At 49.5% G+C, this 27,726-nt stretch overlaps 2 protein-coding genes across 2 annotated transcripts; both read left to right on the forward strand.

Annotated features, from left to right (window-relative positions):
* The first annotated feature begins 1,912 nt into the window (after nt 1-1,912).
* On the forward strand, nt 1,913-10,136 carry DHH (desert hedgehog signaling molecule). The gene is made up of 3 exons (XM_025882912.2): nt 1,913-2,523; nt 5,191-5,452; nt 5,732-10,136. Exons 1-3 carry the CDS (start codon nt 2,221-2,223, stop codon nt 6,355-6,357), a joined length of 1,191 nt encoding a protein of 396 aa, XP_025738697.1. The 5' UTR covers nt 1,913-2,220; the 3' UTR covers nt 6,358-10,136.
* A 12,112-nt stretch (nt 10,137-22,248) lies between these two features.
* On the forward strand, nt 22,249-25,414 carry RHEBL1 (RHEB like 1). The gene is made up of 8 exons (XM_025882913.2): nt 22,249-22,479; nt 23,094-23,165; nt 23,517-23,584; nt 23,868-23,950; nt 24,040-24,096; nt 24,289-24,336; nt 24,678-24,759; nt 24,925-25,414. Exons 1-8 carry the CDS (start codon nt 22,428-22,430, stop codon nt 25,012-25,014), a joined length of 552 nt encoding a protein of 183 aa, XP_025738698.1. The 5' UTR covers nt 22,249-22,427; the 3' UTR covers nt 25,015-25,414.
* Nucleotides 25,415-27,726: the final 2,312 nt, after the last annotated feature.

A 27,726-nucleotide genomic window follows, 5' to 3' on the forward strand; every position in this document is an offset into this window, starting at 1 on the left:
GGGCCTGTCTTTGTGTCTGTTGAACAGTCTTATTCCCACCAATTCTGAGTCTACCAACTGAGAAAAACAGAGGGATCCTGCCTCCCATCCTTTCTCTTCTCCTCCATCTGCATTCTTAGTATCTTTTAGAGACTTGGGTCTAGTGTTAGGTCATACAATTAGGCAGTGGGAGACTCCTCCTCCTTTAGCCTTGCTTAAAGCTGGCTGGTCCCCTGACTCTTCCTTATACTCATGCCTTATTTCTGTGCCTTGGTTATTGGGGTTAGGTGGGCATTGGTGTAGGAATAGGATAACTTCCCCTATATGCACACAACATCCTCAGCCCTGTCCTCCCTAACTTGGGTTTGACCTAAAGTGAAGGAAGGCTGACTGACACGGGTTTGTGATTCTCAGAAAAGAACATAACTCCATCTTTCCGGAAGCTATCAGTGCCTAGAACACTGTGCAAGCATCCCTGCTGTGTTGGGGGTAGGGACAAAGTTTCTGCTCAAGGTGACACAGATTGTGCATTGTGCAACTTCTAGGGAGCACCAATCACCTTGTAGGCTTATATATAGTTACTACGACTGTTTTCTTGCAAATGGCAGTTAGGTGTCTGGAGGAAGGAACACTTTTTTCTAATGTACACAAAGTTGCTATAAGTGCTAGCCATGGGGCTGAGGGAGGGGGGATTATTGAACACCAAAAAAAGTGTGGATGCCACAAATACTTTGCTGAGCACCCTACTATAGGTCAGGTACTTAGCCATGGGGATTCATGGTAAACAGTTTTTGTATTTAAGAATTGCTTTGTCTCGTAAGGGTGACATAATTCTAATACCACAATGGTTGTCAGTTAATTACTGGTTCTCAGGGAAACAGGTGGGCAGTGTCAGGACATCAGGGAAGCCTTCTTAGAGAAAGTGATTTTTTTTTTTTTAAGATTTTATTTGACAGCACAAACAGAGGGAGTGGCAGGCAAAGGGAGAGGGAGAAGCAGCCCCACTTGGAGCAGGGAGCCCAATGTACAGCTCGATCCCAGGACCCTGGGATTATGACCTGAGCCAAAGGCAGATGCTTAACCGACTGAGCCACCCAGGTGCCCCAAGAAAGTGATTTCTAAACAATAATAGATTGGTGGGTGAAGTGTTGCAGGCCCAAAGCCTCTGAGATGAGACCTGAGTGGTGGGAAGCAGAGCCCCAGGGGGTTCAGAGAGGGAGAAAGCTAGAGAGGTGCCTAGATGGAAGGTAAAGGGAAGCGACCATTAGCCTATTAAAGACTATGACTTTAAGTACCCTCTGCCCTCCAGCAGCTTCCAACTGACAAGTTACGCATTTGAAAAGAAGCAGCCATTGGGTGGGTGTCTGGCGAGGAAGAGACAGGAGGCAGAAGTTTGAAGTCCAGAACCAAATTATAACTACAGAGATCTATCCCTGATTCTGGGGAAAGCTCTCAGCAGAAGGCTGCAAAGTTACCAAAGAAAATGGTCCCCTGGTACCCACCCCTTCCAGTCCAGGCTACTACTGCCAAGGAGGAGAGATGAAAGTGGGGGAAGTTTGGGGAGGACCACGAGAAGAAAGTCTCTGGTTGTATGCCCAAAGGGCTTGGTTGGCCTTGGGTAGAAACTGGAACGCATACTTCCTGGATGATAGCAGAGGACAATGGCCTGCCAGGATAGGCTTTGGGAGAGTAAAGATCCAATTCAAGTATCAGAGGAGGGTGGTTTGGTGCCAGGCTTAGGCTTGGAAGTAGAGGGATGCTTATCCAGGCAGCTTAAGACTGAAAAGCTCCTAGGATTTCTTAGACAGGTGCCTGCCTGGTTTCCAGGATGGGACACGCTTCAGTCGCGAAATGGACCAGCGGTGACCGGCTAGAGCCCCCGCCCCGGTGGGAGGGGGCGGGACGGTCCTGGGAGAAGGGCGGGGGGCGGGGCCAGGGGCCACTTAAGGCGGAGCTGGGGTGTTCTGGCAGCGCCGGAGCCGGGCAGCAGAGCCAGGCTGGGCTGGCTCTCACCCACGACCCCCCTTCCCTGCTATGATGGCCCGTCAGTAGCAGGTTCCAGACCCCCCGGGAGCATGTAGGCAGAGCTAGCGGCAGCCAGGTGCGCAGAGCCACCAGAGCTCTAGGGCACTCTGGGGGCAGCTCTGCCTGCTGCGCTCTGTGGTGCCTGGGGAAATGCCCAACTGACGGGCGAGCTGGTGAGGACAAGAACGTACCCTTTGGTCCGAGCCCTCTGCATCCATGGCGCTGCCGGCCAGGCTGATGCCCCTGTGCTGCTTGGCACTTCTGGCGCTGCCCGCCCAGAGTTGCGGGCCGGGCCGGGGGCCGGTTGGCCGGCGCCGCTACGTGCGCAAGCAGCTCGTGCCCCTGCTGTACAAGCAATTTGTGCCCAGCGTGCCCGAGCGGACCCTGGGCGCCAGTGGGCCTGCCGAGGGGAGAGTGGCAAGGGGCTCGGAGCGCTTCCGGGACCTGGTGCCCAACTACAACCCGGACATCATCTTCAAGGATGAGGAGAACAGTGGTGCAGACCGCCTGATGACCGAGGTAAGGAGGACCTCTCCCCACCTGTGCCAGGGCATTGCCAACTCCTGTGGCAGCCTGGGAGGGTAAGCTGGGCTTCATCCATAGAGACCTTAATCTCAAAGATCTCCTCTCCCTGCCCTTCCACCGCCCCCCCCCAAAACAACCCAAACCTGTGCTCACTGGGCTAAGTGATCAGGAGGGATCCCAACAGGGAGAAGCTGGAATGGGGAGGGGAGGAGGGACTAGTGAGAGTGAAGCTGGGAGAGACAGCGAGGGCGGGGAAAAGAGGATGGCGGCAGGCGAGACGGGAAATGGCTGAGGCGTGGACCGGGGGGTCAGCTACCGAGCCAGGCAGGAAGGGCTGGGGTGAGCTGGGGGCCAGGAGCTGGCTAGGCAGCAGACAGAAAGCTCTGCCCTTAGCCTGGCTCCTGACCTGATTGTGGAAAAGATCTGCGGGCTAAAGAGATTGAAGGAGGCTGGGAAAGGGGTGGCCAAGGGTTAGGTCACCAGGCCATCTACCTGAGAAGGGGCTGGGCAGGAATTGTCTTCAGCATGGGGGAGGCATCCTAGAACCAAGGCAAAACTATTCTAGAGTCTAAACGACTGTTTTGGGTGAAAAGTAGTACTCAATGGGAAGAACAGATGGGCCCACCTGAGAATCAAAGTGTTCCTGCATCCCTCAAGCTCAGCTTAGCTCAGGAGTTTTCCTTGGAATTAAAGAATTAAATTCAACTAGCATGTATCAAGCATCTGCTGCAGACTGGAACCTAATTGACCTAGGATAAGGTGAGCAATGCCTTGGGAGTGAAGGACCACCTCTGGCCAATGACCTCAAATGTCAGACCTGGAATGAAACTTGGAAATCACATTCTTTCACCTCCTCGCTTCAATTTTGCAGCTGAGAGCTGGGCCCCAAGAGGAAAAGTGATTTAATCAAAGTCTTAAAACTAATTAGTGGCATGGCTGGGACTAGAATTCAGGACTCCTGATTCTAAGTCTATACACTTTCCATTACACCACCTAATTGTGTATGGAGTGGGGAGGTGGGGGGAGAGGGAGGGGTACGGATTTCCTCCGATTAATTGCCATAGTTTTCCAGGTTACTTTGTTAGGAAAACCTGTCCAGGGGAGAAAGAATTCCTTCTACTACTACTCAGAGATTGGGACGGAGACACTCCTTGGTCATGGAATATTGTGGCCCTTTCCCCTGTCTGGCACCTGCAGCAGAGGGGCCAGAACAAGGGACAGGCCCAGGAGGGGCTCTGACAAGGCCTGGGAACCCCTCGGTCCTGCTTATCTCCCACACCCTGGCTGCAAAAGGCCTCCATTGAGTTGGCTCTGCACTGGGCTGCTGCCCCCGCAGGTCAAGGCCGCAGGGCCTCCTTAGGGGACAAAACGACAAAAAGTTGGAAGGAGTTACCACTTTTCCTGTCTTCCCCTCCCCTCCTCTCCAACCCTGCGGAGGTGTAGAAAACTCGGGAAGAAGGGAAGGAGGAAAGTGCCCCTCTGGCACTTAGGAGAAAACCAAGCCTGAGGTGAGAGGTCGGAGCGGGGAGAAGAAAAGGAAACTGTCCTCCCTGCGCCTCCTCCCGCCGCGTCCGTGCTATGGTGCGCGCCAAGGTCTCCGGCTCCCAGACTAGAGCCGCCCAGATAACCGTGGTCTCACTCCCCCGGGTGCAGGCTTCCAGCCACCGCTGCTTTTCCTCCTCTCCACTCCCACCCTGCAGGGGGCCCCCCAGTTCCGCGCAAGGGCAGCTCCCGTTAATCTCAGGTGCTACTCCCACGCCTTTCTGGGCTGCATCTGGAACAGAGATGGAGAGACCGGGGCTCAGGGCTGGCAGAGCCTGAGATCGAATTGGGAGGGCTGGTCGCGCTGGGGGAGGGGCCCGGCGGGCAGGAGCAGGGATGGGGGGCGCGGCTTTCTGCCCTTTCCTCTCCCCGAGCCGGGGCGGCTGAAAAGCGCCTTTGTGGATGGAGCTGCTGAGTCCGCTTCTCCCGGCGAGTCCCCGGCCTCGGCCCGGGATTCTCGCTCGGTTAAGTCATCCCGGAGAATGGCCATTGTACTTCGCGCAGCCCCCGCCACCCAAACCCTTTTTCCAGCAGCCTCGATCCCGCACCGCTCCGCTTGGGCACCTCTGTGGGGGGCACTCGCACCACGAAGGGGTTAATGCTAGGGGCCAAAAGGAGGAGGAGGAGGAAGGAAGGAAGGAAGCGATGCCCGGTGCCAGGGAAGGCAACGAAACAAAAGATGAATCAGGCGGAGGGAGGGCAGCCCGGGCTTGGGGCGGGGGCCAGGCTCAAACAGGGGCTCCTCTCGGGGAGCCAGGCTGCTCAACCCCTCCCTGACAGAGCTTCCACCCACCCTCTCAACTCTTGCCCTCTTCCAGGTTGAGCCGAGGTCCCAAAACGAGTGAGGGGCGGGCGTCGAAAGAGGGGAAAGAGTTAGGTATGGGCACACCCTCTTAATCTCTGAGGTGACCCCACAGTTCTCCCACAACGCTCTGGAAAGGGAGTGCATATTGGCGACTACACCTCTTTGGATTCTCACTTCCCCAGGACATTTCAAAAGCTGGGAGGGAGTGGTGTGGGGCCAGGAAAACAAAGAAGAATCGGCCCTCCCTTCCAGGTCCCTTTTGCCCCTGCGGTGGGAGTGGTAGTGAGGAGACTGACTCCTTTATTCCCCGCCAGCGCTGTAAGGAGCGGGTGAACGCTTTGGCCATTGCCGTGATGAACATGTGGCCCGGAGTGCGCCTGCGGGTGACCGAGGGCTGGGACGAGGACGGCCACCATGCTCAGGACTCACTCCACTACGAAGGTCGTGCTTTGGACATCACCACGTCCGACCGCGACCGCAATAAGTATGGGTTGCTGGCGCGCCTGGCAGTGGAAGCCGGCTTCGACTGGGTCTACTACGAGTCCCGCAACCACGTCCACGTGTCGGTCAAAGCCGGTACAGTAGGGGATGGGTGGTGAGGTCCGCCCAAAGGGGGCTCCTTCCGGGAAACTGAGGCTGCACAGCTCTGGTGCGACCCTAGGGGAGACCAAGTGGGCGTTAGTGTTGTAAACCATCCTTCCATTTCTGCCCAGGTTGGGGCCAGATCCGTGGGAAATTACATGTCCCAGGACTGGCGAGGTCTGCTCTGGGCTTGACCCACATCTTTGAGAATCTGTACCAACATCCTGGAACCGCTGGTCTTGATTCAATCATCGCTGTGCTTGTGCCCTGCAGATAACTCACTGGCTGTCAGGGCAGGCGGCTGCTTTCCGGGAAATGCCACCGTGCGCCTGCGGAGCGGCGAGCGGAAGGGGCTTCGGGAACTGCACCGCGGAGACTGGGTGTTGGCGGCAGACGCGGCAGGCCGGGTGGTGCCCACGCCCGTTCTGCTCTTCCTGGACCGGGACTTGCAGCGCCGGGCCTCTTTCGTGGCTGTGGAGACCGAGCGGCCCCCGCGCAAGCTGTTGCTCACGCCCTGGCACCTGGTGTTCGCTGCTCGAGGGCCAGCGCCCGCACCAGGCGACTTTGCACCGGTGTTCGCGCGCCGGCTGCGCGCGGGGGACTCGGTGCTGGCGCCCGGCGGGGACGCGCTTCGGCCGGCGCGCGTGGCCCGCGTGGCGCGGGAGGAAGCCGTGGGCGTGTTCGCGCCGCTCACAGCACACGGGACGCTACTGGTCAACGACGTCCTGGCCTCGTGCTACGCGGTTCTGGAGAGTCACCAGTGGGCGCACCGCGCCTTCGCTCCTTTGCGCCTGCTACACGCGCTGGGGGCGCTGCTTCCGGGCGGGGCGGTCCAGCCGACCGGCATGCACTGGTACTCTCGGTTCCTCTATCGCTTGGCGGAGGAGCTCCTGGGCTGAGTGCGTCGCACATAGAAACCTCGAGGCGCCTGCTGAAACCCGGGGGTGCGGGCTGAGATCTGGGGATGTGGGCAGCAGAGGATGCTGACTCGAGGTGGAGGGAGGGGATAGGGAGAAAAATGGAGGCGAGACTGGACTGCTTGGTTTAGGGGCAACCTCCACCTGAGAGGAGATCCCTGGTCCTAGGTAGATGGGGTTGACGGTGGATACTCCTTGAGGAGAACTATTTGGCCTCTTCTTCCCGAGTACCTCAGCCCCACCCGGTTATTTTATTTTATTTTCTATTTATGAATTGTAATATAATGATCTGCTTGCCCCGCCTGGCAAGGCGAGGGGCCAGGGCATGGCGTTAACACTGTTTGACACAGCCAGCCAATCTGACGTCTGACATTTTCCTACAGGCGGGCTAATAAAGGGAAGGCTTGCAGGAGCTTATTGGAAAATGTCTCTATTCTGAGGGTGATTCACCTCCAGAGGAGGGGAGAAGGGGACCAACTCTGAGTCAATACTTTACTTCCGACTCCTCCCTGCTTGCCCAGCAGGTCTTCCTGCCTGCTTCCTCCCCTCAGGGGGGGCATCCCAATTGATCAGCAACGGAGACCAGAAGAGTCGTGCCCTTTTCTAGGCTGCTGGTCCCTTCTCCCACCCAGAAAGGACCAGCATTCTGCCTGCATGGTTGTATGCAGAATGTTGGAGGGGCCAGGGTTGTTGAAGGAGCAAGAGGGTCCTCGTGTGTCCTTTCTCGTTTATAGAGGCTCCAGCGAGGTCTCAGGCCATTGCATTACTGATAGTCGGAGAATTCTGCTCCCTGATTGTTAGCCTGCCATCCTGGGCCCTCCATGAAGGCCATGAATCTGCCTAGTTCCCATCCTACCCTGGTGTCAGGATCTGAATGGGGGTGATGTTTTATTCTGGGATGTCACTGGACTAACTGATGACCCTTGGGAATCCCTAGCTAATTTGTAACTGATAGTACCCACACACTCTTGGTCAAGAGAAAGAACGGGAACAGAGGGCTGGAACCTATCTCTCCTGAAGGGCTGTGGGCAGAGAACAGCTTCAAGCCCTGGTGTGTGTGTTTAGGGGGAGATGGGTAGGCTCTCCAAGCAAGGGCATATAGGCATATAGGCATTACAGCTGGAGTCCTCTTCTTGACCGCCTGTCCTAGTTGTTGTTTCTCCTGGCTTCCTCCACCCCCACCCCCCACCCCCCTCTTGCCTCTCCCATTCTCCTGGCTCTGCTTCCCTGGCCTGGGTGTTCCTGGAACCTTCGGGTTCCAATGCAGCAGACAGGCAGGAACTCAGACAGTCAGGTGCCCCTGAGTTAGAATGGAAGCTCAGAGGAAGTTGAACTTCAGTGGAAGGGGAATGCCTGGGCTCAGGGGGAGATGGAGGGGTTTGGTGGTACCACCAAGGAGCCAGCCCTTGCCTGTAGCAGCTGTGCAGCTTCAGTCCACAGGGTCCCTGCTATACACCGCCCTCTGGTGGCCTTCAGGATCAGTTCTCTTCCAGACCAGAGGAAAGAGAACTATATACTGCAGGGATGGGTGGACTGGACCTGCGCAGAGGAGCCTTATCTCAGGAGGTGAGAGATGGTGGGTGTGGCTTGGTAAGCTGCCAGGGCTGAGCCACAGGTGTCAAGGTCTGGTGAGGAGCCCACACGCCTCTCCTTGTGAAAACTCATCCAAGCCTGGCATTTTTGCATCCTTTGTGCCTGGTTTAGCTTTGTGGCTCCCAGAAGCTGGAGGTATAGTCGTAGCCAGATTCTGTGCACCTCCAAGTTGCACCTTGTGACCCTTGAGTTCAGTGTCTGGAGATGAACGCATACTTAGGGTTCCAGGAAGTGCTTAATAAAGGCGAAGATTGGAAGCGGAATAAGTTTATCTTTAGGGTCCTTCCACCCACCATCTCCTTCAATCCGTACCAGGTACCTGTTGCCACCTCCCTCCCCCTTTCCTGATCTCATAATCCAAGCTGTGGATCTTTCCCAGAGCATGGCCTGGAAGTCAGGCAGACCTGCAGATACTGATGCCACCCCAAGAGGATTGTTGACGAGATCAGTGTCTGTCTGTGCCCAATGTGGGATAGGCACTCGGTCAAATGTTGTCTACGCTCTGCTCCCATTTCTCACTGCCTTTGCGGATTTCTGCTCTTTGTCTGCTTCTCTCCTCACCGCTCTGCTAGAAGCAAGATTTATCCATGGTTCCCAAATATTTTGGGGGTTGTGTTGCCCCTATACTTGTTTGATTTCATAACACTCCTTCAGAAGGTGCTGTGTGAAAGAGTGGGGCTTGCTTTAGAACTAAAGTCTAATTAAAAGTGATCTTGTTTTGAGAATTTACAGAGTATTTTGTGATAATCTTGGCAAGACCTCTCTGCATACTGGGAAACCAGAGTTGAGAACCACTGCCTCAAGGTTCAGTTGACCTTTTTAACCCCCCCGAATCCAGACTTTTTCCCCCCTTCCTCTCTTCAGGCCGAATTTACTGAACATCTAGAGTGTAGCACTGCATTAGGCATGAAAACTCAAAATATTAAGAAACTGCTTTCTCCATGGAGGAGTAGGCTTAAAGGTATAAGATGGGTAACTACCAAAGCAACGTTGTTACCTAATCAGGATGAGTTGAATGGGTGGAAAATGCCACATCAGTACAGAGAAAGCCTGTGGAGAAAGTAGGGCCTGGCTAGAATGTTGAAGCATGTAGGTGGAGGAGACCAGAGAGGGCATTCCAAGCAGAAGTAACAACATGAGCAGGCACTTGGATTCTGGAATGAAGATGTGCAGCCTGGCTAGAATGGGAGATCAGGGAGTGTAACTGTATGTAGCTATTGTTTCTTGAGAACTGACTACATGTCAGGCCCTGTGCTAGCTCTTTACATGCATTCTCACCTTTTCTCCTTACATAACCCTGTGGGATTCTATTACAGATGAGGACACCGAGGCAAAGACAGGTTTAAGTCTGTGGCTCAAGTTATTACAGCTAGTAAGTGGTAGACCTGGAGCAGGGATAATAAGAAATAAAACTGCTTTGATGGACAGGGCCACATCCTAGAGGGCCTTAAGTAGTTTCTGACTCGGTGCACCTGGGTGGCTTTGTCGGTTAAGCTTCCGACTCTTGGTTTTGGGGCTCAGGTCATGATCTCAAGGTTGTGGGATTGGGCCCTGTGTCAAGCTCCGAGCTCAGCAGGGAGTCTGATGGAGATTCTCTCTCCCTCGCCCTCTGCCTCTCACTCTCTCTCAAATAAGTCAATAAAAAGTTTTGGACTCTCATTCCCTTCAGGGAGTCACTAGTAAATCTTAGCTTTTTGACAGTTATTTCTCTCTCATTTTCACTGGCTCTTCTTTCTCCTGCCTTGATCGCTGGCTTCCTTAACTAAAGTTACCTAGCCAGTAAAGGAAATCCTCCAGATTAGAGGAGAGGGGAGACTGAGCTTCGTTATGGATTGAATATATGTGCCCCCTCCAAATTCATTCACACAAACCCTAACCCCTGTGTGGCTGTGTTTGGAGATGGGACTTCTAAGGAAGTAATTAAGGTCAAATGAAGTCATAAGAGTGGGGCCCTGATATGATAGGATTGGTGGCTTTATAAGAAGAGACACCAGGGGCGCCTGGGTGGCTCAGTCGTTAAGTGTCTGCCTTCAGCTCAGGTCATGATCCCAGGGTCCTGGGATGGAGCCCCGCATCCAGCTCCCTGCTTGGCGGGAAGCCTGCTTCTCCCTCTCCCTCTGCCGCTCCCCCTGCTTGTGATCTCTTTCTCTGTGCCAAATAGATAAATAAATAAATAAATAAATAAATAAATAAATAAATAAAATGTTTAAAAAGAAGAAGAAGAAGAAGAGACACCAGAAAGTTGCTTTCTGTCTCTTTGCATGCACCAAAGAAAGGGATGTAAAGACATCTTGAGAAGGCAGCCCTCTGCAGGCCAGGAAGAGAGTTCTCACCAGAAACCAAATTGGCCAGAACTTTGATCCTGGACTTTCCCAGCCTCCAAAACAGTGAGAAAATAAATGTTTGATGTCTAAGCCACCCAGTTGATGGTATTTTGTTATGACAGCTCTAGCAGACTAATACAGTCTTCCAGAAATGTGTGAAGTAAGACGAAGCCAGTGCTAAGATGGAGTCTTTATTTAGTGAAAATAATGAACTTTGAAAAGTGAGCATTTCTGACCTAGAGCCCTGACATGTTTATCTCTGACTGTACCTGTGAGGTCACTACTATACTGGAGGAAGCTTTCTGCTCTGGCTGGAAGACTGAAGCAGCTGTGTATGGGAAGAAGGCTATGGCTGGTCAGGGTATTTCCTTGTGGGGACTGTGTGGCCCGTCAGCACATTCAGACTCTCCTCTCCCTGTGACTGTCTATATGTGAATTGGTTGATGTATACACATGAACATCTCCCATTAGATGGGGGGATATTTTCAGTCAGATCTTACTGAGTGCCTATCTTGTGCCAAATACTGTTGATGTGCCGTGGGGAGAGGACAGTAAGTCAGGCATGGCTCTCACAGCTCACCCGGCAAGACGCAGTGGTCAGAAGGTTGTTGAGGACGGTGAAGGAGGTGAGGAGTGATACTGAAGCTGAGACCTGAAAGATGCGTAAGAGTTGTTCGAGCAGAGGTAACAACATAAACAAAGGCCTGGAGTCGGGGAGCAAGAGTAAATTGAACATCAATTCAAGAGTAAAGGCACATCAGTAAGTTCAGTTTAGTGAAAAGAAGGTGTGATATACTTTAAAGATTTTCAATTTTGTCCTGAAGATGAAAAGCAATTGTAGGATTTGAAGCAGTTGGCGGGGGTGGGGGTGGGGGAATCAAACTTGCATTTTAAAAAAGAAATTGGCACTTGGATGGGCTTTTTGGGTCATCTTTAGTCCCTAAGTAGGTTGGTCCTCCTCTGTGCATGTGAGTGTTGCTAGTTTTTTTTTTTTTAAGATTTTATTTATGTATCTGACAGAGAGAGACAGTGAGAGCGGGAACACAAGCAGGGGGAGAGGCAGAGGGAGAAGCAGGCTCCCTGCCAGCAGGGGGAGAGGCAGAGGGAGAAGCAGGCTCCCCGCTGAGCAGGGAGCCCACAGTGGGGCTCGATCCCAGGACCCCGGGATCATGACCTGAGCCGAAGGCAGACGCTTAACGGCTGAGCCACCCAGGCGCCCCCGAGTGTTGCTAGTTCTGATTGCAAGTAGCAAATGCCCCATCCCCACACTGTGTGTTACGGGAGCAGATGGTGGGGGACAGTGTGGGGGTACTGGAGCAGCGCATGATAGGATAGGGACAGATTTGAAGGTGATGCCTCCAGCCCTGGCTTTGCTTCTCCCTAAAACCCAAACCCAAGCTGTCTCTCAACTTCTCTCCTTGGGACCACATAACCTAAGACCATAGTTATTTGACTCCAAACCACATGGTGTCCAAACAGAAGTCCCTGGTACTGGGAACTCCTTTTTTGCTATTCTCTTTTGCTTTCCAGCCATTCTTCCCACAGAGTTTGGCTTAGTTTGGAGCTGATGGCCCTCAGCTGAGACAGAGCTGCCACCCCGAGAGCCGGGTCTGGGCTGAACGCTGCAGCTGCCCAGGAAACAGCTGGTTAAGCCCTTAGCAGCTGCAGCAGCTGGGATTCCACCCAAAATTTGAGCTGGGATTAAACCCATTTCCTCCACACACATCCCTTCCCTGTTCTAGCCCTTGGCTAGTCTGTAATATCTCCTAGAAGTTTTGAGACTAAATATCACAAGTCTCTCCATGAACTAAGCTGAAGCCAAAATCATCCACCTTCTTCTTGGAGGCAGCTGACCCAAAGCACCTTAGGACCATCACAGGAAGGAGGGTGTGGGTCTCTCTCATACCCAACCTCCTTTCTCTCATTCTCTCTATCCTTTGATAAACTGGCCAGGATGGATTATTCTTTAAATTGTCCAGTTTTCTTTTTTTTTTTAAGATTTTATTTATTTATTTGAGAGAGAGAATGAGATAGAGAGACAGCATGAGAGGGGAAAGGGTCAGAGGGAGAAGCAGACTCCCCGCTGAGCAGGGAGCCCGATGTGGGACTCGATCCCGGGACTCCAGGATCATGACCTGAGCCGAAGGCCGTCGCTCAACCAACTGAGCCACCCAGGCGCCCCTAAATTGTCCAGTTTTCAATAACCATTAGAATTGTCTAAAGAAGAAGGGGTTTCTTTGGCGGGGTGAGGAGGTAGATTTCCTTTATCTTGGAAAAACTCTATACCAAGACCTAGAAACTTGGTGGGAGTGTTATAGGAGGATCAAGAATCATATGGGTGGTTGTCACTTTTCAACCATGATTGCTTCTCACTTAACTGTGATTCTACACTTGCGAACAATAGGGCTGTATATTCTATTTGGTGCTTTTGCACCAGCTGTGTGACCTTGAGGAAATCACTTTGTAAGAGATGCCAGAGGCCACAATGAGGTACTTCCAAGAAGCTGGAGAGAAGGAGGTGCCCTGAGATTTGAACAAGGCAAATTAACACACAAAAGAACAAGGCATTTCCTCCCAGCCTCAGAGATTTGACTCCCTCCCTTCAACAAATATTTATTAGGCCCCTGCAAGTACTAATAGGCATTTTACTATGCTAAGGATTTTTAATGTTTTTCTAGAGAAACAGGCAGTCATTTGAATAGATTGAATTAATTTAATTAGGTTTTAGCTTTGTGGAATGACCTGATCAAATTTGGATTTTATTTTATTTATTTATTTGACAGAGAGACACGGCGAGAGAGGGAACACACAGCAGGGGGAGTGGGAGAGGGAGAAGCAGGCTTCCTGCAGAGCAGGGAGCCCGATGCGGGGCTCCATCCCGGGACCCCGGGATCATGACCTAAACTGAAGGCAGACGCTTAACGACTGAGCCACCCAGGCGCCCCTCAAATTTGGATTTTAAAAAGATCACTGTAGTTGCTGAGTGGAGAATGGACTAGAAGGGAGTTAGTGAGTCCAGGGAGGAGGGCAAAAGCAAAACGGCAAGTGCAGTGGTGCAGATGAGAGGTGATGCTGGTGAGATGGAGAGGTGGCAGTGGAGATGGAGAGAAAGGACAGTTGCAGGCAATATTTAAATTTGTGGGATGGATAGGACCTAGTGGTTGATAGGATGAAGTAGGGAAGGAGGGGGAGAAAAAGATTTCTTTCAATTTTAGCTGCGTGATATTAATGTATCTAGAATGAAAGGGTGCCTGGGTGGCTCAGTTGGTTGAGCATCTGACTCTTGATTTCGGCTCAGGTCATGATCTCAGAGTCGTGAGATGAAGCCCCTAGTCTGGATCTACGCTCAGCATGGAGTCGGCTTGAGATTCTCCCCCTCTGCCCCTCCCCTCCCCCACTCTCTCTCTCTCTCATTCTCTCTCAAAATAAATAAATATTTTTCCTTTTGTAAAGGATCTTATTTTTTAAAAAAGATTTTATTTATTTATTCATGAGAGACAGAGAAGAGGGAGAGAGAGAGAGAGAGAGGCAGAGGGAGAAGCAGGCTCCCAAGGAGCAGGGAGCCCGATGCGGGACTCGATCCCAGGACTCCGGGATCATGACCTGAGCCGAAGGCAGACACTTTAACCATCTGAGCCACCCAGGCACCCTAAAGGATTTTATTATTATTTTTTAATATTTTATTTATTTATTTGACAGAGAGACACAACCAGAGAGGGAACACAAGCAAGGGGAGTGGGAGAGGGAGAAGGCTTCCCGTGGAGTAGGGACCCCGATGTGGGACTCGATCCCAGGACTCCGGGATCATGACCTGAGCCGAAGGCAGACGCTTAACAACCGAGCCACCCAGTTGCCCCAGTAAATAAATCTTTAAAAATATAAAACGAGGGGCGCCTGGGTGGCTTAGTCGGTTAAGCGTCTGCCTTCGGCTCAGGTCATGATCTCAGGGTCCTGGGATCAAGCCCCACATCAGGCTCCCTGCTCCATGGGAAGCCTGCTTCTCCCTCTGCCCGCAGCTCCCCCTGCTTCTGTTCCCTCTCTCACTGTCTCCCTCTGTCAAATAAATAAATAAAATATTTTTTAAAAAATAAAATAAAATAAAATAAATAAAAATATAAAACGAAATGAAAGAGAAAGAATAATTGATCAGCCAATATCAGTCTATTAAGCCAAAATGGAATGTGGTAACATGGGCAACTCAGTCAATAAGAATTGTTACTATGTGCCCAGAATGATCTTGGTCAGAGAGGTGCCTGATGTGGTCATTGGTGGGGCAGGAATGGTTCTTCAGGCCTCCAGATGGCTGTCTGAAATACCCCTTTGAGAGAGTCCTAATTTTCTACTCAACAGGCAGCAATCTGGTACCTCACTAGAAAAAAAGGGAGTGCCCTAGATAAGAGGACACAGGCATTCTGGGCAGTAGAAAGGGAATGCGATGGATACATTGGCATGGTAGGACCCAGATCAGACACTCAGGAATTATTGCAAGGCTTCCCTAGCATGTGAATATTTGGAGGTGCCCCGAGCAAGTCCAGTCCCCAAATTGACTAGACTGAGTGTTCTTCCCAGGATCATCTTTCTCAGTGGTGTTTGGGGAGGGAGCCAGATCATCTGCCTTCCTGTGGGCATACCTCTCTAGCCAAACTGTGAATTCACTTTCAAACCCATAATGATAGTTATTACGATGGCATTAATTCGGTGAGTAACAGCTTACATACATTATTGTATTCACTTCTCACAACAGTTGTGCAAAAATAAGTATTTGATTCCAGAAGGATTTAAGCAGGTCACAGGGACCACTGGAGGCCTGGGTTGTGAGGCTATGCAGCCAGAAACAATGCCTCAAATCACAGAAGCAAGCTAGTGGGGACACTGTGGCAACTGCCACTGAACACTAGACCCTGCAATTTGCAGCCCAATGCTGACACCGACACAGGTGCTGGAAGGCCCTCCTGGCACCACTGCCATGGGCTGTCCTGGACCTCAATCTTCCTGCCAGCAGCCACAAAGAATGGCAGACATCTGCCACCATGTTGTTCCATCCATTTCATAAAAGAGAAACTGAGGCTCAGAGTAGTGAATTAAACCACTTAAGATCACATAAGATCGGGCGCCTGGGTGGCTCAGTTGGTTAAGCGACTGCCTTCGGCTCAGGTCATGATCCTGGAGTCCCAGGATCGAGTCCCACATCGGGCTCCCTGCTCAGAGGGGAGTCTGCTTCTCCCTCTGACCCTCTTTCCTCTCATGCTCTCTATCTCTCATTCTCTCTCTCTCAAATAAATAAATAAAATCTTAAAAAAAAAAAAGATCACATAAGATCACACAACCTCTTTGACACCAGGTCTGCTTGACTGCAAAGTCCATGTTCTTTCCACTGTGTTTTGCTGCCGTGAACCACTATTTACTTCTCCAGGCTGCTGCTTCTCAGCCTGTAGTCTGGAGAAAATTGTGATATCAGCTGATCACCAAGGTCCTCTGGCTCCAGTAGGTTATAATTCACTTATTTTGCATACTGCTGGTTATGGTCCCTGGATTGAGCAAGTTCCCCTGAGGGGAGATAAGTACTTCCCATTTTCCTGAAATGGACTGGTATTTATCATCTCCATACTAGCAGAAGCCAAGAGTAGGTGTAGGAGTGAGGGGAGAACCAGACATAGGGAACATGCGAGGAAGACACCTGCATGTGTATCCTGGTTATTTTTCTGTGGAGTGCCTAGAGACACATATCCTTCAATGGCTCATCAACATGTGAATATCTGGGAGGTGCCCCAAAATCCACATGTCAAAAATAAATACATTAACTCAGTATTCTCTCCTCTTACCCCCACTAAAAAATTCCTGTTCTTCCTCCCATGTCTTCTAATCCTACTCACAGAATTGCCATCGTCCTTCCCTTTGTCTCCTTTAATCAGGTCATCAACTTCACAACTTCGATCTAGAGCACCTTCTCTATGAGTCTTCACTACCCTTTCTGTTGTTACCTGGTCCAGGCCCTCATCTCCTTTCTGGGTATTTTTTCTCCTAATAGACCCTCCACTGCCAGCCCCAACCTCTCTTGGTCCTACGTCCTCTATAGGGCCACCGGTGTGACCTCATAAAGCACAGCTCTCCTTGAGGTACTGACTCTCCCCATCTCCCCACCAAGTTAATGGCAAAGATCCCATTGCTCACTGCAGTGCTACCAAAACCTTGTACTGTTTTCATGACAATGTCCATAGTGTCTTTCCACCCATATAAATGTTTAATATTCTTCTCAAATTCTTTTTTTAAAAAGATTTTATTTATTTATTTGACAGAGAGAGACACAGTGAGAGAGGGAACACAAGCAGGGGTAGAGGGAAAGGGAGAAGCAGGCTTCCCACCAAGCAGGGAGCCCGATGCGGGGCTCGATCCCAGGACCCCGGGATCATGACCTGAGCCGAAGGCAGTCACTTAACCAGCTGAGCCACCCAGGCGCCCCTCTTCTCGAATTCTATTGGCTTTTCTTACTACCAGGTTTAGCTTCTGTGCAAGAGTATTTGTGAAGTCATAGTTTTGGCATTATATTGTTTTTCCCACCACACATTAAAAATTACATAAGAGATAAAAAAAAATTAAAAAAAAAATTACATAAGAGGGGCACCTGGGTGGCTCAGTCGTTAAGCGTCTGCCTTTGGCTCAGGTCATGGTCCCAGGGTCCTGGGATCGAGCCCCACATCGGGCTCCCTGCTCCGCAGGAAGCCTGCTTCTCCCTCTCCCACTCCCCCTGCTTGTGTTCCCTCTTTCTCTGTGTCTCTGTCAAATAAATAAATAAAATCTTCAAAAAAGAAAAAAAAATTACATAAGAAAACAAAATTTTAAAGTGTGTGTGTTACCTGAATCATCTCACATACCACCACTAGTGGTGTATTTTGAGAACACTGGATACTGAATAAAGGTCAAATTCTTTTAGTAAACTCTACCCACAACGTGGGGCTTGAGCTCATGACCCCGAGATCAAGAGTTGCACGCTCTACCAACTGAGCCAGGCAGGCACCCCAAATCAAATTCCTTTTTTTTTTTTTTTTGAGAGAGAGAGAGAGAGAGCACGTGCATGGGGGTGAAGGAGGAGCAGAGGGAGAGGGAGAGAGAGAATCTTAAGCAGACTCCAGGTCCAGCACAGAGCCCCATGTGGAGCTTGATCTCACGACTCTGAGATCATGACCTGAGCTGAAATCAAGAGTCAGATGCTTAACCAACTGAGCCACCCAGGCGCCCCACAAATCAGATTCTTAAAGCTGGCATTCAAAGACCTCCCTGATTTGATCCCAGTCTAATATCCAGGTTTAATTTCCAGACAGCCCATACACACAGAGTGCTGCAGGGTCCACTCTGTATTTCCGGACACACAGTCTTCCCTTAACTTTTTGCTTTTTTCCCTAGGGCTTTCTCAAGCTTTAAGGCCCGGCTCAATTATCAAGTACCATGTGAAATCTCAGATCTTTCCAGACAGAAACAAGCCCCTTCCTTCTGTCCTTCCTTCCTTCCCTCCTTCCTTTTCTTCCTTCCTTCCTTTCCTCCCTTCTTCTCTTCCTTATTTTCTTTCTTTTTTTTTTCTTGAGAATGGTTTCTTCCTCTATGCTTCTAGCTACTCATACAGTGATGTAATATAATTTTGCCTCTAATCTTTTACTTGATAATTTTCCCTCTATAACATTAACATTCAGAGGTATATCATTCAGAGTCCTTGGGGAAAACAGATTGCACACTCAAATGGGGGAACTGAGGAAAATATAACAAGAGAGCTGTTCATACTGTTCGTAAAGTTGTGGGTAGGGTTAAAGAATATCTACCAGAGTGGTGAAACATTGAGTCTGGCATCAGCGAGGAACACTAGAAGGAACCCCTAGGCCTGAAGGGGTCAGGAAAGGAAGGGTTACAAGAACCCAGAAAGATCTGTAACTAGCTGTAGTTGGAGGAAAGGGCCACCCAACAGGGTCTGTGGCCTCTGGTAACCACAGGAGTGTGTCCAAGAGACACAACAGAAGAGTTGCCAGTTCAACCCACAGAACCAGGAGAAAGAATACATTGTTTTTTTTTAAACTACCAAGTTTTTGTCATCATTGTTGCTGTTTTTAAGTAATCTCTATGCCCAAGGTAGGCTCAAACTGTGATCCTGAGACCCAAAGTTGCATGCTCTACAGACTGAGCCAGCCAGGTGCCCCTGGAACCGATACTTTTTAAAAAATAATTTATGTATTTATTTTAGAGAACGAGAGCACGAGAAGGGGGAGGGGTAGAGGGAGACAGAAAGGGAGAGAGAATCTCCAGCACACTCCCCAATGAGCGCAGAGCCTGACACAGGGCTCAGTCCCAGGACCCCAAGATCACCACCTGAGGTGAAACCAAGAGTTGGTCACTTAACCGACTGAGCCACTCAGGTGCCCCGGAACCCATACTTTTGATACAAACATAGTAAAAATGTTTTCACTTTTCATAGAGATACTTAAAACAGTTTCCTGAGAGCATTTAATCTTTATTTTATCTCAGTTGTTTGAGACATAGCAAAATATATGATGCTGTCTCTAGAAATTTTATTCCAAGCCCATTTACCTGCCATTAGAATATTTTACTTTCTTTAGTTGACCCTATATTTGTATATCTGTGATCTTTACAAAGTAACCATTTATGCATTACTCTCTAAGGTGATTAATATTTAATAAACTAATATCTTGGTCCTGAGGTGTGCAGGTCTTGTGGATTGGCTCACTGAACATTTATTCCTTTTTTTTTTTTAACACTGTTTGTCTTTTGTTTTTAGCAGTTTATCTATTTATTTATTTAACAGGGAGAGAGAGATAGAGTAAGAGAGCACAAGCAGGGGGAGCAGCAGGGAGAGGGAGAGGGAGAAGCAGGCTTCCCACCAAGCAGGGAGCCCAATGCGGGGCTCAATCCCAGGACCCTGGGACCATGACCTGAGCTGAAGGCAGGCACTTAACCGTCTGAGCCACCCAGGCGCCCCTGAATCACCTTCTCTTTTGCCTTCCTTTATTATTGAGGGTAGAAAAGAAAATGCTAAAATTTCCAGGCTCCCTTGCATCTAGAGATGGCCGTATAATAGTTCGGTTTTTTTTTAGGTGAAAATCTGCTGTGAGATCTTCTTTCCCTGTATAAAAAGAAAAAGCCACAAGAGGAAGAAGCCCTTCGTCTTAGCCCTTTTGCTTTCCTCCTGATTGAAAACAAGAGAATTTGAGAATGATTTAATAAAGAACCTATTTACAAAGGTATTGGGAAACCACAGGGGTACAGCAGTACCTTAAGGTGAGTATCAGAGAAGCTGTCACCAATAAAGGCCGGAAGCAACTAGAAACAAAACAAGAGATGTGTGTGTGTGGGGGGGGTATTGGAGGAGTGACTTGAGGGGTGCTAGGACCTTCAGTGGGGGTCACAGATACTCTCCCCACTCCATCTGACCTTCTGTGAGGGCTTCCCTTAGGCTGAACTCTGCTGGGATCCAGGGGGCAAGGTCTGCCTCCTGGAAACAAATCTGGGTGGAAAAGAATAGAGAGTTAATCTGGAAAGAAAAACAGCACAAAAGGCATCTCATTTATCTTTACATCCATATTGTGCAACAGGTGGTGCAAGTGTGAGTATCTGGTACAAAGTAGGAGATGAATAGATTTTTATTGAATTTCACTGAATATAGTTCTTTGTTCTACCCTGCAGTGCTTAAGACCCAATCTGGAATCTCCACCAACCTCACTCAGGCCAAATAATTCAACATAAAATTGCTGGTCTGCAAGGAACTTCCTTTAGCCAGTTGAAAAGCTTTTTGGGTCCCTTTCTGAGGCCAGAGTAAGTGGCTCTTTGAAACAACTTTTGTATATTTGGACTTTCTAAAGCATTAGATAGTTCCACAGTTATACAAAGCCTGTCTTCCGGTACAGTCTAACTGCTACATACCTACTTCATGAAGCCCTTCCAGAAGAACTACCTTCTGTGTGCTATCTATATGGCTAAGTCTCAGTTTCCACATCTGTAAGATAAGGGTGATAATAACTACCCATCATTCAAGCCTCAGGTACAAATGTCACCTCCTCAGGCTTTCTAGGATACCATATAAAAGAAGGGGCATACCGCACCCCATTACTCTCTAGCCCATTAATACCTTGTTTTTCCTCCCACTGCAGTTATTACTTTTTTATTGTAGTTTATTTATTGTTCATTTGTAGATTGTTGGTCTTCTCCCAAAAGAATACTTGCTCCTTGTGAGCAAAGACCTTGTCTGTGTTGTTTGCTGCTCTATTCCCAGCATCTAGAAGGGTGCATGGGGTATGATGGTTGTTTGATAAATATTTGTAGATAATGGATAAAAAATACCAATTACCAACTTTAGGGCTGTTGTGAATATTAAATGAGATAACAATGAGATGCACCTGGCGCAAAGTAGAACTCCATAAACCTAGCTGTTTTCTTTCTTCTTTTTCCCTCCCTCACCTGCTATATCCAATCCTTTAGCAAATCAGATTGACCTCAGCCTCAAAATGTATCCAAAATTCTCTACTTCATTCATCTCTGCAACTCTAGTCAAGCCCCCTTCACCTCTCACCTGGACTACAAGTAAGTCTCCTAGCTGATCTCCCTTCTTCCCCTCTTGCCCTTGTCCCCCTCATTCTTCACAATGAGAGAAATTTATTTATTTATTTTTAACCAGGGAAAACTTTTAGAAATACAGTTCAGATATTCAGATCCTCAACTGCTTTCTGGGTACCCAAACTTCTTTACATGGCCTGGCCCCTGCCATCCTCTTAGATTTCATCTGCTTTAGGTCCACACACACTCTCTCTCCCTCCCTTTCTCCTGAAATTTAACAAATTTATTTTCATCGTAGCACCCATAGCACTGATGGATTCTTCTGTCAGAACTTCACGCTAACTGGCTCCTTATTGTCTTTCAGACCTCAATTTATTTATTTATTTATTTTTAAAGATTTTATTTTTATTTATTTGACAGAGAGAGACACAGTGAGAGAGAGAACACAAGCAGGGGGAGTGGAAGAGGGAGAAGCAGGCCTCCCGCTGAGCAGGGAGCCCGGTGGGCGGCACGGGGCTCCATCCCAGGACCCTGGGACCATGACCTGAGCTGAAGGCAGACGCTTGACGACTGAGGCAGCCAGGCGCCCCTAGACCTCAATTTAAATAGGGATTCCTTTGAGAGGAAGTATTACTAATCTAATGTGGCCATTTCTTATTATACCACCTTTTATATCACTTAATACCATCTAATATTTCCTTGTTTATATGTTTGTCCCTTCCAACTAGGTTTTAAGCTTTGTGAGCACAGAGACGTCTGTCACGTTCTTCACTCTATCCCCAAAGCTAGAACAATGCCTGAAACACATAGCATATGCATAATAAATATTTGTTGAATAAATTAATGCATTTGATTATGATGATGACAACAAAATTTCAGACGACCTGGCCACAAATTCTAACGACTTTCTCAAGAATAAGAATCGCATTTCCGAAGATCCTGGTAGACTGGGGAAATCGACAATAAAAGATCTGGGGCCAAAGTCTGGGGGAAACAGAGGTAATATTTTGGAATTTGGGCCTTCCCCCCCCATCCAAGGATCTCAGAGACCTCGCAGAAGGGAAGCCTAGAATCTTCTGAGAAGAAATTCCAGCCCAGCCACAACGAATATTTTTCCATCCACGATTCTTCGCAGCCGCTTCTGCTAGGTTGAAAATGCGCAAACACCTCTAGGACCCCGGGCTCCTTTCTGTTTCTTTATGAATGAACCGGCTCTAGTCTGCGCAGGCGCAGCTCCTGGTTCTCTTGCTCCACGTGAGGCCCACCCTTCCCTCCCGCTGACGGCCCCGCCCTTATTCTTTCTAATGAACCAATGGCGAGCGGCCTGGGGGGCGGAGCCCGGAGCGGCGCGGCACTGTAGATCCCCCGGCGCCCGGCTCCCTCGCGTTAGTCTTGCTGTGTTGTGATCACGTGGCCAGCTCCGGGCGCGGCGCTTGTTTTGGTTTCCCTCTAGCTTGTCCCTGGCAGCTTCGGGGTGAGCGACTTTGCTGTGCCGGTTGCTGCGCCTGCCTTACACTCTGATCTCCTCTGCTTAGGGCTCTTTCAGCCCGCAGTTCGGCAAGCCCCTCGGGGCCGGCTACTGCCATGCCGCTAGTTCGCTACAGGAAGGTGGTCATCCTCGGGTACCGCTCTGTAGGTGAGTCTCAGCCTTGGGGAGAGCACGGACGCACCGCGGCTTTGTGGCCAGAGGAGGCGCGCTGTCGCGGGAACGCGACCCAGAGAGGAATGGTGGCATCGTTAGAACGGGGTTGTAGGACGAGGATTGAAAGGATGGAGGAGGAAAGGCTGGGGTGGTGGTAGTGTGTGGAGGGCTGCAGGAAGTAGGAGCATGTAAGGGTTAATGTGGGCTTGGTTGCAGGAACACCAGAGTGGTCCCCTGTGTTAACCTGGGAGGGGTGGGGATGGGGTCAGGCTTTGATGACGGGGGCGCGGTCTGTGTGGGTGGCAAGTCTCAGGTGTCCGGGTGCGGGGCAGACCTGATCCTAGGGGAATCCCGGCTCTTCCCGGGGGTGGGGTGCGGAAAGGCGGCAGGAAAGGCTTCCTGCGGCGCTACTGAATGCATCCGGTGGCCAGGGTGCAGAGACCCAAGGCGAAAAGAGGGTGAGGGTAGGCTAAGGAAAAACATTGCATGGCACCCACAGGCTAGGGTGCTAATTTGGGGTCCTCTTTAGTCCTGGGCCACAGTCCGAAAGGACAGAGGATGTAAATGTGGATGGATGATTTGGATACAACTACCACTGCTTCCCACAGGGAAGACATCTTTGGCACATCAGTTTGTGGAGGGCGAGTTCCTGGAAGGCTATGATCCTACAGTGGAGAACAGTGAGTAGATTTCTCCCCTAGGGATGGAGCAGGGAGGTCTTTGTTGCCCCACCTAATTCTGTAATCTGGGGTTTTCCTGGTGCCAAGGGGCCGATTTAATTATCCATTAAATATAATCTCTTCTCTAGCAATCTTGTTCTATTAGTTGAGCTGGAGTGTGGATTTTGCAGGATACTGCATCCAGGATGGTGTAGATTAGACAATAAGAACCTTGACATTGTCTCTCCAGCTGCCTGGAGTGCTCCCTGGTCCTGGCCCATCTATATATCACCCCTAGAGTTAAGAACGCATCGGGGCACACATTGCTAGCCCTACAAGGCACCTCACAGTCAAGTTTTCTTTTCTTTTCAGCTTACAGCAAGATAGTGACTCTTGGCAAAGATGAGTTTCACCTACACCTGGTGGACACAGCAGGGCAGGTACCAGTTTGGGGTAGGGTAATCTAAATGTGGCAGTTCAGTAATGGGAGATGATGAAGTCTGGTTGCCTCCATGGCTCATCTATCTGTGAAGTAGTTTTAAAAGAAAAGCATTTTAGCAGCCGGTAGTGTGCAGTGCACATTGGAGCTACTCTGTAAATACTTGTCTAATAGAAATGACTGGAGTAGGGAGTGCCCCAGGGAGGGTCCCCAGGATGCAACCCACCAACCTTTGCCATCTGAGTGTTGTGTATCTAGGTGTTGATGTTTCTGTTTCTTGTCAGGATGAGTACAGCATTCTGCCCTATTCATTCATCATTGGGGTCCATGGTTATGTGCTTGTGTATTCTGTCACCTCTCTGCATAGGTAAGTGACCAAGGTTATGAGTGGGGGACTTGGGAGCGTCTGAGGGCTGTCCCAGAATAAGTTTATAGCTCCATTTCTTGTGTTTAAAGCTTCCAAGTCATTGAGAGTCTGTACCAAAAGCTACATGAAGGCCACGGGAAAACTCGGTAAGTGGCCCTGGGAGATAGAGACAGAGTATGGACATGAGGAGATGGAAGAGAGTGGAGGGTCCAAGTGAGGGAGGAGACCAGGACAAATCCTGTCTGATCTGCTGGGGAGTTGTCCAGCCCCGATGCGAAGGGAGTTGGGTTCCAGGCAGACTGGAAGGGGATCCTGTAGTAACTGTTATTTCTTCACAGGCTGCCGGTGGTGCTAGTGGGAAACAAAGCAGATCTCTCTCCAGACAGGTACGGAGATCTCTATAGCTCAAGGCAAAGGAAAGTGAGATGGACTAACAGTCAGGCTCTAGTCCTGGCTCTGCCACTGACTTGAATGAATCATTTCACCTCTTTTTGTTTCTAACTTGAAGGTTAAGGCAAGATAACCCTTCTATCGCAAAAGCTATAATTTCATATTTCAAGCCTCAGTCCTAGGCTTCTGAGTTCTCCTTTATTTTTCTCCTTCCCCAACCCACCTCCCAAACCTTAGAAACAGGATGGGTCAGAGGAAGTCTAGATTCTATAATGATTTTGCAGAGAACATGGGGACATTGCTATCTTCCATCTTTATGTTCCAAATTTGCTTCTAGGGAGGTCCAGGCAGTTGAAGGGAAGAAGCTGGCAGAGTCCTGGGGTGCGACATTTATGGAGTCATCTGCTCGAGAGAACCAGGTGCTTGGCCTGAAGCTTAGGGGCACAATCAGGGTAGCAGTGTTTTTCTTATGGCACTGCTTGGTGGTGAGGATGGTCGGGGAGTGGGGTATACACCTCAGAGCTGGGTCGTATTGGCAATGAACTGACTTTCCCCCCCCCACCCCGAATCTCTGTCCCTTGCAGCTGACTCGAGGCATCTTCACCAAAGTCATCCAGGAGATTGCCCGGGTAGAGAATTCCTATGGGCAAGAGCGCCGCTGCCGGCTCATGTGAGCCCTCAGGCATTGGGTAGCTGCCTTGATTCTGCCCCTGGCACTTGCCAGGCTCCAGGGGGTATAGGCCCTTAGGACTTCACGGGTATGGTTGCCAGCTGTGTCCCTGGTCCTCTGGTCACACAGTGTGGTACCCTCATGTTTGCACACTTTTCCAGGCTCTAATGGCCTGGTTGTCAATGTTTACAATGGGGCAAGGATGTCTCATGGGACTGGCCTCTAGTCCTCTGTTTTTGCTAAATGAATTGTTATAACCTGCAGGGTTGGGATACGAGTCCTAAGCATTGTTTATTTAGGACCCTGTCTTCTGTGCAGGTTTTGGGCGTTGGCTGGGTGAGGGGAGCTGGGGATTCCTGAAGTGGAGCTGGCTCCCTAGGGTGACAATGTATATATGCAAATAAACTGAGAAATCTTTTTGTCGCTGGCTTCTCTGTATGTGGGGAGAGCTCAGGGCCAGTATCTCCTTTTCCAAGGAGTGGTGACTGTGACTTTTGGTGGGGAATCAGGGCTAACTCTTTCCTCCTACTTCATTCCTATTCCTCGTGCCTCACTCATTCAGGAGGACCATTAGCCTAAGACTTACTGCTTAGTTTTTCTCACCTTTCTTTTCTGCTAGGTTCTCCTATGCCGGTACCAGTTGGCTGCCACTCCATCCAGGATTATAGACGCTCAAGGTCCCCTTAACTACAGAAATACCGCCCTCTAGTGGCCAGCTGCCGCATGCTGACCTAGCTTCCCTCCTGGGGCCTTGGCATTCGCTGGCACTCAGAGAGAGGCTAAGGTTTGGGGAGGAAGGAAGCCCCTCATCCTAGTGATGTAATAATTGAGAAGGAGTGTAGAGGCAGGGACTGAAGTGTTGGTGAAGATTTTGGCTTTCTAAGAGAGTTGAGTAAAGTAAGAAATAATGCTGTGTATCCATCCTTCCACTCCCATGTCCCCAGAGCCTTTCATTAAGTTGATGTTCTTTGGTCTTTTCATACCTTGGGTGACCTTTTCACACCCTTCACACTTTTGGAATTGTGCCACTTTTTTAGGTGTGAAAGGGTATTGCTTCCGTTTTTTTTTTTTTTTTTAAGATTATTTATTGAGAGAGAGAGCATGCGGGAGCATGTGCCTGAGCCTGGGGAGGGGGAGGGGCAGAGGGAGAGGGAGAGAGATACTCTCGAGATTCCGGGGGCTCGATCTCATGACCCTGAGATCATGGCCTGAGCCAAAATTAAGAGCTGACTGCTCAACGGACTGAGCCAGCCAGGCGCCCCTACTTCTACTCTTTCTTCTTAACCTGCCATCTCAGTAAGAGGGTGGACGTTTCAGCTAGGAAGAATTGGTCCTAGCTGCCTCTACTTTTTCTGCTCATCCACCACCCCCATCAGACCTAGGTCCTAACTGGCCTAATACCTCCTCCAAGGACTTATGAGTGTTACTGGAATAGTATCCCTCACAGGGAGAACACAGACTTCTCTTGCCACGTGAGGGAGTCTGAGGTACCCTGTCCATGCACTTAGTTGGGGAGGATGGGCAAAATCTTAGCCGTGATCTTGCTGGAGCCCGACTCTTGGCTAGCTGGGCTTACAGTTGGGGCGATTGTGTGTCATGCTAGTTTTCGAAAGTTTTGCCGGCTGCTTTTGCATCTCTAATCTAGAATCTAAAAAATAAGGGCTGCTGGAAGGAGCATTCTCCAAAGAGCAATCTCAGTGGTTTAGGATTCTTTTTAGGGTTGTCACCACACTCTCCTTACATTAAAATGAGGTCCTTTTGCACATCTGACCTGGAATACTCACTATAGGTTGTCTATTGCCCTGCTGCCCTTTCCATGAGGTCTGGGATAGACTTACAAATGTTTGAAGTTTTCTAAAAGTGTATCAAGCAATCTCAAAGGCCTGATAAAAGTCATGAATAGTAGTTAGTGGCTAGGTTGGAATACTTTTCCACTTAGCTGTATGACCTTGTGTAGTCACTTAACCTGGCTGAGCCTCAGTTTCTCATTTACGAAGTGCAGTTAAACCTTCATAAGGTTGAGTTGAGAATTAAATTGGGGTGATATATGAAATGCTTAGCATAGTCTCTCATACATAATAAACCCTTAAGAAACAGTGGCTATATTATGGGAGGTCTTTTTGGTGAAGGTCAGCCTCCCGGCCTCTGGGTATAGAGTAGAGAGGGACCTTCCATTTTCCAACTTTTTTAAAATTAAAAAGTTTATTTATTTTTAAAGATTTTAAGTAATCTCTACACCCAATGTAGGACTCGAACTTGCAACCCCAAGATAAAGAGAGTGTGCTGTACTGACTGAGCCAGGCACGCGCCCCCATTTTCCAACCTGTCTCAGTTAATTTATTCATTATAGCTGGGACAGGTGTGGGTCGCCCCTGGACTTTTTTTGCTGAACTAGAACTGCATGGTCAGTGCAGGGTATATGATGCCACTGTGTGGCTAGCACAGGATATGCCTAGTTCTGATCCCTCCTATGAACCTGACTGGTTGGTACGGATTTAGGTTTTCTGCACTGTCCAATATGGAAGCCACATTTCACATAGTTTTAATTTAGTATTAAAATTAAACAAAAAGGTCCTCAGTTGCACCACCTACATTTCAAAGTGCTCAATAGCTACATGTGGCTAAGCCAAATTAGTGTAGCTCTAGTGCCATTTCCATCATTGCCGAAAATTCTATAGGACAACACTGTAAACCCTTTCCCACAAAACCAGCCCTG

The sequence above is a fragment of the Callorhinus ursinus genome, unplaced genomic scaffold (assembly GCF_003265705.2).
Source record: "Callorhinus ursinus isolate GAN/ISIS: 27379988/994484 unplaced genomic scaffold, GSC_fseal_2.0 scaffold44, whole genome shotgun sequence".
NCBI classification, from domain to species: Eukaryota; Metazoa; Chordata; class Mammalia; order Carnivora; family Otariidae; genus Callorhinus; species Callorhinus ursinus.

Bases quoted from the DNA above. Each gene is read 5' to 3' on its own strand.
- DHH (XM_025882912.2), top strand. From the start codon at position 2,221: ATGGCGCTGCCGGCCAGGCTGATGCCCCTGTGCTGCTTGGCACTTCTG. The intron at 2,524-5,190 runs GTAAGGAGGACC...ATTCCCCGCCAG, and splicing joins CAGACCGCCTGATGACCGAG to CGCTGTAAGGAGCGGGTGAA. The intron at 5,453-5,731 runs GTACAGTAGGGG...TGTGCCCTGCAG, and splicing joins CCACGTGTCGGTCAAAGCCG to ATAACTCACTGGCTGTCAGG.
- RHEBL1 (XM_025882913.2), top strand. From the start codon at position 22,428: ATGCCGCTAGTTCGCTACAGGAAGGTGGTCATCCTCGGGTACCGCTCT. The intron at 23,166-23,516 runs GTGAGTAGATTT...TTTTCTTTTCAG, and splicing joins TGATCCTACAGTGGAGAACA to CTTACAGCAAGATAGTGACT. The intron at 24,760-24,924 runs GTGCTTGGCCTG...TGTCCCTTGCAG, and splicing joins CATCTGCTCGAGAGAACCAG to CTGACTCGAGGCATCTTCAC.